The sequence below is a fragment of the Lampetra planeri genome, chromosome 7 (genome assembly GCF_965212315.1).
Source record: "Lampetra planeri chromosome 7, kcLamPlan1.2.h2, whole genome shotgun sequence".
In the NCBI taxonomy this organism is placed as follows: Eukaryota; Metazoa; Chordata; class Hyperoartia; order Petromyzontiformes; family Petromyzontidae; genus Lampetra; species Lampetra planeri.
Window position 1 is genome coordinate 6,772,039 of NC_136113.1, and position 10,736 is coordinate 6,782,774.

At 41.6% G+C, this 10,736-nt stretch overlaps 1 protein-coding gene across 1 annotated transcript; it reads left to right on the forward strand.

The window, feature by feature from the left end:
* The first annotated feature begins 2,209 nt into the window (after positions 1-2,209).
* On the forward strand, positions 2,210-9,932 carry LOC144719869 (uncharacterized). Its single transcript, XM_078596137.1, has 4 exons — positions 2,210-2,626; positions 4,622-4,815; positions 6,362-7,060; positions 7,610-9,932. The coding sequence occupies exons 1-4, from the start codon at positions 2,622-2,624 to the stop codon at positions 7,792-7,794; spliced, it is 1,083 nt and encodes a 360-aa protein (XP_078452263.1). The 5' UTR covers positions 2,210-2,621; the 3' UTR covers positions 7,795-9,932.
* Positions 9,933-10,736: the final 804 nt, after the last annotated feature.

The following is a 10,736-nucleotide window of genomic DNA, read 5'->3' on the forward strand; positions in this document are numbered from 1 at the left end:
TATTTTCAAAAATAAATTCCTATTACAGGCAGTCTTCTACTTACGACCACCCGACTTTCAAACACCCTCACTTACACACAAGCTTCCGTGAATATTTTTTTATTGACTTAAAACGCAAACTCACACTTGCAAACTGAACCGCTGAACTATTTTAGTCAGTGGAGCGATCCTCCACGAGATGTGAGGAGTCAGCCTCGCGCTGAGAGTGCGCGTGTGAAAGCGCCACTGGGGAGACAAAGGTGGCCGCGTGTGGGGTGCTGGTCACCCACCCCCACGTGTGCCGTGCCGGCCTTCATAGATGCTCGCTAATAGCACTTGCCCCAACAGTCTGTTAAGGCTACACGGGGGTGGGGGGGATCTTTGTTGTGGTAGTGTCATGGTTAACGCGCTGCGCTATGAACCCGGCGACCCGAGTTCAATTTTCGCTCACGGCCAACGCCAGTGACGATTATTTGAACCGGTCCTGGGCCTCCCCTAGGTAGGCTCAGCCTCAAATGAGTACCTGGTGCGGTGTGTAGCAAAACATCGCCACTGGGGAGACAAAGGCGGTCGGGCGTGGTGTTGGCCACCCGCCCCCTCGTGTGCCGTGCCGGCATTCGTAGGTGCTCGCTAACAGCACTTGCCCCAACAGTCTGTGAAGGCTATACGGGGGATCTTTGTCTTTATGTGGGGGGGGGGAGCGGTGGTCTAGTGGTTAGCGCTACGCTGCGCTCCCAACCCAGCGACCCCGAGTTCGATTCTGGAAACACCGGTGACGCTTATCTGAACCAATCCTTACCCCCCTCCCCTCCCCTAGGTCGACTCAACCTCAAATGAGTGCCAAGTTCGGGCGTGTAAACACTTTGGGTTAGGTTTGAATGGGGGTTAAGCAGCACGCGCAAAACAAATGTGTGTTTTTTTTTTTGGAACATTGGCTCCATGTGCTTCTCTCTCTCGGCGTCTCCCTGACTGTGGCCTCCTGTGTGTGTTTTTTTGTGTGTGCATGAGATACAGTGCCCACAGTGACAGCCACACACTTAGCCGGTGTAGCTTACAGCTTGCAGGAATCTGCAGCCTGGGTGCGAGCGGTAGCTCATTCGAACCGTGTGCTGTTTACTTAACAAAATGCTGCTAAGTTAGCAATGAAGATGTGGGAAAATGCAATTTGTCTGCGGTTTACTATCATCGATATGCTTCCACGTTCACTTGAGCGCACCTCGAAATAGTTTTTAAACAATTTACATTATTACGTGAAACGTCTTCAGTCACCAGTGAACTTTATTAGTCATTCCATCGATATGCATTTGTGAATGTGACAAATCTTGTCGGGTGGTGGAGGATTAATGACTGATTGTGGCATAAAACTGAGATAAACAAATGAACGTAGTCGCATTAAAACAATCGTCCGCTTTGGAAAACATGCGCGTTACACATTGGCATTATTATTACGACGTGGCCTAACCCATGAACAAATATGGATCGTATTTAAACAATATTGCAATATCCGCAGGGGATTTAAAAACAAAACATCCAAAATTTTCTTTGAACCTATCAATGTGACTTTACCGAAAGACCCAAATAATATATGGTCCTTTGTTAATCCACTGCTGGATGAAAGCCTTCCCAGGCCATTCCAGTCACAGGGATTTTTGACAAAACAGGTATTGTACTTCACCACACTGGGCAGTGTGGGTGAGTGAAGGTGGCCGGGGGGGGGGCCTGGACTGGTTCAGGTTGGGGGGGGCCAAGACCAGTTTAGATATCGCCCGTCAATTACATTAGCCATGGGTGATAATCAAACTAAGGTCACCGAGGGCATATCAAAGTTTGCTAACCACCGAGCTACTGTTCTGTCACAACATGAGTTTAGTACCCTTGTGTTTTGTGTATCCATGGGCTCTAATAATAATCATGTACAGCCCCGAAATCAATCTACTGCTGGATGATCGCCTCCCCCACACCATGTCGGTAATGCGGTTTGTTTGACCATACTTCACCACACTGGTCAGTGCGGGTTGGTGAAGAGAAGGGCACAGATTAAGGTTTGTAACTGCAGTTATGCCATAAAACACGGCCCCTATCATGATAATGAAAATTCACATCAATATTATTGGGCAATACAGCTTTTTTATTGAAAAATGTAAAACAGTAAAAATAATGACATAATATGATAAAAATAAGCGAGGCTGCATAATTATCAGCAGATGGAAAAGCAGGACTGCTACTTTTTTCCAGAAAAAAAAAACAGCTTCACAATTATGCCACGTTGAACAAACTCCAGAATGAGTGCAAAACAACTGAGTGTGAGGAAATGGAACTGGTCTGCTTGACTTGAAGAGGACTTACACCCTCGATCACAGGTTATATAAGCCACCGTGAATGTTGAACATAGGAAGCCAATGCTAAAATGTGATTCGCAGTGGTTTCCAAGACTGTCCGTGTACTCCTATTCTCAGCGCCAAGCCAAAACATCCACGAGCACACACTGCGCTCTTTGTGACAGAGAGAGAGAGATAGATACCTGTTCATTAGCGGGCGACATCAAAATTTGAAGCCTGTCTCATAAACTTGACTCTAGAAGAAAAACATCACACGAGAACTTTGCTCATTCGGTTGAAAAGTGCAAAGGAAACTGACTCATCATGCGGTAAGTGACTTTAACAATTATTCTCGTGTTTCTTAAGATACGATTTCTAAATAACTTTGGTAAATGCAATGCGTGATATACAATTACTTATTTTGCTGAATACTTTTCCTCGTAATAAATACAGTTATTATGCTCATTTGAAAACGAATGTTACAATTTAAATTGAATGCAGCTCTTCCATGCTATGCGTTGCCTGTTCGTATTGTTTGTTACTGCTGCGCTCCTACGTGCAGAATTTTGTATATATGTATTATCAGACAGAAATACGTTCGAGCATATGGTAAGAATAAACTATCTTTTGCTGGAGAAAAAAAAGAAGTCATTTATATTAAGGGGTTCAGAAGCACCCTTCATTGTTTATCATTTGTATTACAGATAATAAGTAGTCTCTGACACTGTTAGCCTATGCCGCGCACTTCATTAAGAGATAACATTGTGGGTTTTTTTACGTTCTGTTCCACAAATTATAACAAAAGACGCTGCTTAGGAATTAACTTTTTTGACGTTGAGAAAGGCAGCCGGTGAAAATTTCACATTTTTATATTTCTCAGCAAAATAATATTTAGCCATTTATCTTCACATGTTTGCGAAAGTAACAACAATGCAATGTTCAATTGAACACGGATCATAAAATCCTAGGGTATGCATATTTTTTGTAATGCGTTCTTGCATGCTTGTTTCCTCAGCAGTATTTATGAGCAGTTCAGAATATTACTTTTAGCAAATTTTTGGGGCAACTCTTGGAGGAATGTGGCTGGTTTCCTATCGAATAATTCCGTGATAGCAACACAACTTTCAACACATTTTCTCTTATATTGGACCAGCTTGACGAGAGCTATTGTGATTTCATGTTACAGACGGACAGACAGACAGTAGGACAGAGAGAAGGACAGGGCTAATGCATTAAAGCTTTCAGACATATTTGGAAATTGCAATTATAACAAAATGAAAGTGCCCTGTGCTGCATGCCCTAAAGCACCACAGGGAGCAGTGCTGCTAGGGAGCCCCTGTTTCTTAGCTCGCCAGACAAGGGGGTGGTCAATGCTTAAAGAATCGAGGGCTAATTTCATGCTGAGCTGACCTGAGACAGGCCTTCGCTTGCTATGAAGACTATAATCGGATTGGGTCACTGAGGCAAGAACACGCCGTACCAGTCACTAAATCATCTGCCCTCCTACGCCGGTGCTTTATGTGGAAGGTGCTCTGAGTGTGCACAAGTGTGGCTTGCATGTAGATTGTTATATTCTTCGTCGCATTACCTGCTGCTTTCCCAGTAACACAATATCAATTAAGTAAACAAAAAAACGCCCAATTAAAGAAATGCAAATTTATGCTAATATACTTAATGTGTATTGAACAATCTACGTGTGAGAACAGATTATAAATGTTACAAGTAGACTCAACTCTAATGTAATTTGTATAGAATATACAAACATAAGGTTTAAAAATAAGCTAGTTTGGTTTGGCGTTACAGAACTGTATTAAAACCAAGTGCTCGAATGAGGCTGCGCAGGGGTGAGTCTATGCGTTGACTTCCCACACAAAATGTGGTACTCAATTTATCCACCCATGAGGGATGCTGGGCGACATTAAGTTACCGTAAAAGTAATAGGCACGCATGCTGGCAAGGCCGAAGAATTTCGATTTAAAGCTTTCGTGACTGCAGGGATTCATCTTCTTGGTTCTTTCGGTAAAGTCACGTAGAAGGGAAATAATAAAATAATAAAAATAAAACATTCTTAAATAATTCTCACGACGTTTCGGCCACAACGCAAGCAGCCGTCCTCAGGTGAAGAACAGGTCTGTTCTTCACCTGAGGACGGCTGTTCTTCACCTGAGGACGGCTGCTTGCGTTGTGGCCGAAACGTCGTGAGAATTATTTTATTGTTTTATTTTTATTATTTTATTATTTCCATTCTACGTGACTTTACCGAAAGAACCAAGAGGAAGGCAGAAGAAGTAAAGCGACACATGCCTGCTTGTTCTGCCCCGCAGTATATCCAGGACAGCCTCCCTGTACTGGGTGATGCTGGTGCTGGTGAGCGTGAGCCGACAGGTGCTGGGCTGTCCATCTGGCTGCAAGTGTGCAAAGCAGTCGCAGCAGGACGGCTTGGATGTTGACTGTGGTGACCAAAGGATGAAATCAGTCCCGTCCAAGATCCCCTCCGACGCCTCGACCATTAAGTTGGGTGAGCGCCACAGACCCAGAAATTCGGGCAATAATGAATTCGGTGGGAGACAACGCATTACCTTCACTAAATTATCCAATGCTCCCATCTGACTGCAAATGGCATTCAACAAACTCACATTCACCATCTTTGGCTGGCTTATTAATATTAATAGTGCACTATATACATATTATGTCAGTTTGTTTTCTTCATGAATCTGCTTGAGTCCCATGTAAAAGCATAAAATAAGTGGATAAATAATTCACAAAACAATGACACTCTGCAACACAACACGGTATTCTCATACATTTTCAGACATCAAAGAAGATGTTTTAAAGGTAGCCAATGTTTCATATATATCACATATGTGTGTTAAATCTAGACTTGCAGTTAATGTATACAACATAAAACTATGTGTTGTAGATTAATGCATGCTATAGTTAGATACTGATCATACTATAATACATTTTTACGTGAAAAATTGTGTTGCTCTAATTTTTGTCATTTTTATTATTTAAATGGAAATTGCCAGTATGGGTAACATTTATCCGACTATAAATGTCAGGGGTGATTGGTGGGGTTGGGTGTGGTTGGGCAGTTAACCATGGAATGAGCATCCTGTGTAGGAATAGTTTCTGTGTGAGATACTTCCCATGCGTCCTTTAGTCTGCCTTCTTACCTGGCTTTTATGTCAAACCACTTAAGGTGCATTGGCAAGTAAATTGTCCCACTCGGCGTGTGACACTGACCTCCACTCTCAGCTCAGTACAAAGAGTTTCCGATGCAGTCATCATGACCATACGGAGACCATTAAATCCACTGCGCATAATGATAATATAATGAGCGATTTGTCTACTCAAAGGTCTCCAGAACATCCAAGACTCTGCACCACTTGAGGTAGTTGGCCACAGATTGTATTTAGCATTAAGGAATTGTGTGCATTTAATGAGTGAACGATCAATGCAGAATATTTGTGAGCACCGTAATAAATGATCCATACAGTATTGTCCAAGATAACCTAGTGGATGGAGGAATGTAATCATAGATACCCATATACGCTGCTAATTGGTGTTTACATAAGTGTTAAATTCCCATAGAAAAAATATAGAAAATAACGTTAGAATTATCTACCATTACAATATTTTACCAGCATTCTGACCACATGCATTGTGGTGAATGCAGACATGATTCCTTGTAAAAGGTTTCAGTTTGGTGTTTTAACATCTTAACACCTGTTTTGTTGCCAGAAAAAAAGGGGAAACCCCTATTATCATATTTTGGTACTGGTAAAGGAGATCCCATGATGTAGATACTTTACACTTGTTGCTCCAGTTTCTTTGGCAATTGCCATGTATTTAAATCCAACCTGTGGTCACGTCATGTGTTGAATTTACTGAGAACCTAGACATTTCTCACAATCTGCGGTTTCTTTCTGAGAATCTAATCGAGAGGGCATATATTAGATACTTGTATTTGTTATTCATGTTATCTCTTTTGAATGGATTGTGACATTCATTTCAAACTAACTGATAAAATTCTCATATGTTTGAATTGTTTTGTTTTTCAGCCAATAACGAGATTACAAACATTGGTGCCAATGCCTTTCAGAATCTTAACCATTTAAAAAACATCCACTTGGAGTCAAACCATATCAGTGGCTTTGACTCCAGAGCTTTCGCCGGAGCCAAAAGTCTGCAGATGATCAACTTGTATGGCAATAATATACGCAGCTTGCCAAGCAAAGCCTTTCAGGGCGTTCCTAGCCTCAAGTACCTAATCCTGGGCAAGAATGGCATTCTCTCATTTACCTCCAGCACCTTCCAAGGTCTCTCAGACCTCTCCGACCTTGACATGCCCATGAACAACATCACATCCCTCCCAGCGCTCGCTTTCCAGCACACACCCAGCCTGGTCATTTTGGACCTGGCCTACAATAAAATCCAGCAGATCTCACCCAAGGCTTTTGTTGGGCTGAAGAACCTGGACTACCTAAACCTGGACAATAACAAGATCACGACCATTGCCCCCGGCACCCTGCAGTCGCTCCAGAAGCTTGAGATGCTAGTCCTCAATAACAACAAGATCAAGAGGGTGACATCCAGCACTTTCAAGGGCTTGACCAATCTGCGTGAACTTTACTTCAGCAACAATATGGTCAGCGTACTGACGAAGGATGCCTTCAATTCGAACATCAAGCTCACACAGCTCACCATCAGTGACAACAAAGTAAAAGTCATCGAAGCAGGGACCTTTGCTACACTTTCAGGTTTGGAGGTTATTTTATTACCCTTTAAAAGTATAATCACAAAATAGTTAAACTTAAAATCGCATTGTGTACAGTATCGTTTCAGTGTTCATGAGCTTAATGGAAACAGCAGTGGGGACTTTGTAACAGATCAGTGCCCACGGAGGGCCCATTTTATCAATTATCTGCTGGATGAGGGCCTCCACACACCTTCCGTGGCCATTAGGGATATTTGGCCATACTTCACCATGCTGGTCAGCACAAGTCGATGAAAGTGGACGGAGTGGAGAACAAAAAATGTTGCTGCAGTGCCATCTATTGCCTGTAACGCCTATCTAATCTTTTTTTTGTGCATGGTGGTCACCCATCCAAGCACGATCCAGGCTCAAACATGTTTAGCTTTCGAGAGGTTTATACCTGACAACCCGTATAACAAAACCACTCTGTGGAGTTGTGGGGCACAACCTTTGCAGATTGATGTACACTACAGGTCCCAGGTGGTCAAGACTCAAATAGCTGAACACCATGGTAGTCAGCACGTTACATTTGCGTTTGTCCTACTTTTCGCAGGTCTGCAGATGATCTACCTGCACGGCAACCCCTACCACTGCGACTGCAAGCTCAACCCACTGGTGCAGTGGCTTGCAACAACCAAGACCAAGATCCTACCCAACTCAGTAATGAAGTGCTACACGCCAAAAACCATGCAGGACAAGCGACTCCAGACGCTCAAGTCCACTGACCTCCAGTGCTAAGCTCCAAATAGCATCCCTCTGAAAAGCTCCCAGAGATAGGAGGCTTGCCGAGTGGTCCCTCGGCTCTCCGATGTGTTTTCGGGTTGTTATCACGTGTTGTTTGGCAAGATTGTCCGACGTTTCACTCCAAGTGTTGGGAGCTTCTTCAGGAGCTGAAATGAAATTCCTGAACAACACGTTACAATCCAAAAACAAACCGGAGAGCAATACAGCACAAAACACAAACAAACATATGCAGTAGTGTGGTCCTAAATGGTTGTATCTGAGATCATTGAATTCCTTTATTATCAGCTAGGGTGTGACGTTACCTATAACATTTTAGTATTTTAATATCAATGGAAATATTTTACTAAATAAGGAACTGGAATACAGTACCATTGAAAGTGAAGAGCACATTGATTGGCTTTGTGTGCATATTTAGAGATGCACACAATAATCCCGCAGTAGTGCCAGCTTGACCTAGAGTATTTGATTAGAATAAGCAGCCATCTTCATTAAAGGTAGGTGAAAACAAATACTTTGTTTCGCTTCTACAAAATTAATAAACCAACTTACGGCCAATCGTCATTTATCAGAACTTGAAAGTAGACGGATTCACACCCTGTGGTTCAAATGCATGAAACAAAAACTTTTAATTTTGAGGTTACCCCCTCCCCCCCCGGTTACCTAGGAAGAACATCAATAACACAGTCATTTGATAACAATCTACAATGAGGGAAATGAATGCTTTTCAAATACATAATGTAGTTTTGTTTTTCTTCTCAAATATATTTCAGAATCTAATTGTGTGTGTATATATACTTACAATACTTTATATTAAATATATCTGCATGAGTTATATGGATTGTGGCACTGTAGGACCATGTGGAATAATGGTGACATGGGGAAGCCTTCATCCAGAAGTTGATAGACCGTGGCTGATAATGACAATGATATGCAAAACAAATAGAGTTTATTTAAATGTTTCGTATTGGAATCATTCCAAAAAATGTTTAAGTGGTGTTTCTGTCATTTGATTGCTCTGGCAGCAACAATATCATTGGGTCAATATATTAATTAGCAGAGGCAAAACATGTTTGTGAATATATACTTCGTGAAAATAAATGCCACAAAATAATATTTCTAAAATATTTCAAAACAACATCGTGACATGGACACGATTTTGTCTATAATGTAAAGAGTTACACATGTTTTGTAGAGTCGGGGAAGAGCCAGTAACGCATAATGCCATTTCATGTGCTAAAAATAGAAACCTCTTAAGACGAAGCAACCAGATATGCAAAGGCGCAAGTTATGAATAGTTAAATATATTTACGCTTGTCACGCGTCTTGTGGAAGAAAGCCCTTTTTGAGATCCAAAAGTGTTTGGATACTTTCCTCAAGACACACGCTCGCTAGCGCTCGGTACAGCACACACTCAGAAGGAGGAAAGTAGAACCCGACACACATTCACGCTCTTAACCTAAAAGCATATGTTCGCACGAGTCATAAACCGCGAGACATATGTGCACGGTCACTCAAAGCCAGGGTCTCGTGTGCCACAAATGAGCCGAATTTTGTGAAATTGCACTTACCTGAGAGCAAAGGTTAATCAAAGGGAAGAAACGCAAACCCGTCAGTAGAATATATGATCACAGATACTTCTTGCCCTGGCCATGGATGATGATATATGTGTGCACCTTGTCAACAGAGCTGCAGCATATTTGCAGGTGACCGAGTAAGGGGGATCCGAAAATTAGGCGTTTTCCACCAAGCCTCTAAAATCCTACTCTGTTGGATATATGAAGATACCCTGTGTTATTTTAATCACAAGGTCATGATTCTCAAGCTCAATATAGTTGCACACAAGTTAACAGCACATAATGATCACCACTGTGTATTTTTTTTTGCTTTTACGTTAATACTTATCGTTACAGGATTATATCGACATACGCTCGAATATATGCTAGTCTTCAAGACATTGCAAGTGTAATGCATGGACGAGTTTCAGAGATTGTACAGAGATGGATGTTGAGGCTTGTTTTGAAAAGCTGGTTAATCTTTTCATTTGCTTTTCTCGCTTTCTTTAAACAACATTTATATTTGTCACATATAACACGTGTAACTTCTATAACTTCAATAAATGTTTCTAAATTGCATATCGTGGCTTTTGTGTTTGGTTGAAAGGATCATTAAAGTACACAATTTAACAACAACAATACATTGTAGCTGCTTGGCCATAAAAGTAATATTTTTGCCTGTAATATTTCGCAAACATGTTTAATTCTAAATCATATGAACTTTAGTTTATTACATAGATGTTTTTGAGTCGAGGAAATTGAAACAAAGCAAAAACTATTGATATTGTTCACCATGTTGCAATCGACGGTATCATATTCTTTGCAAGTAAAATATATACCTGTTCGAGTACTCTTTTAAATGTATTAGCTTATATGCATGCAAATCTGTACACGTACAGTGTACGCAGCTTACGAGTTGAATCAGTGTGCTGCCTGTGTAAAAGCGTTATCTCGATTTTAAACTCAAAAATCAATTAAAAAAAACATTGAAAGTTACGAGTGCTATGCATTTAAATATCCAAAATTGAATAAGGCAACATCTTTTTAACATTCGTATCACATAGTCATGTGTGCTCAAAGTCTGTGTTTACCTACTAAATGGCATTTGCATTCATGGAGCAGTCCCACATGTTCTCTTTCCAGACAACTGATAACTCACAGATCGGTGCCATGCTCGCAAAGACTAACTGCAGGCACCCTGTGGGCTTCTTCCAATGAAAGGGAGCATTTGTCATGACAAGGCTGCATGTCTAACATTGCATGGAAATCGCACTTTGAGCAAGCAACCCGAGTCACCTGAGGGATATGATGGGTAGCCCGATACACTGTGCTACCATGGGTGTCTCCATAGGTGTCTCAACACTGCTTCAATCTGTCACGCAA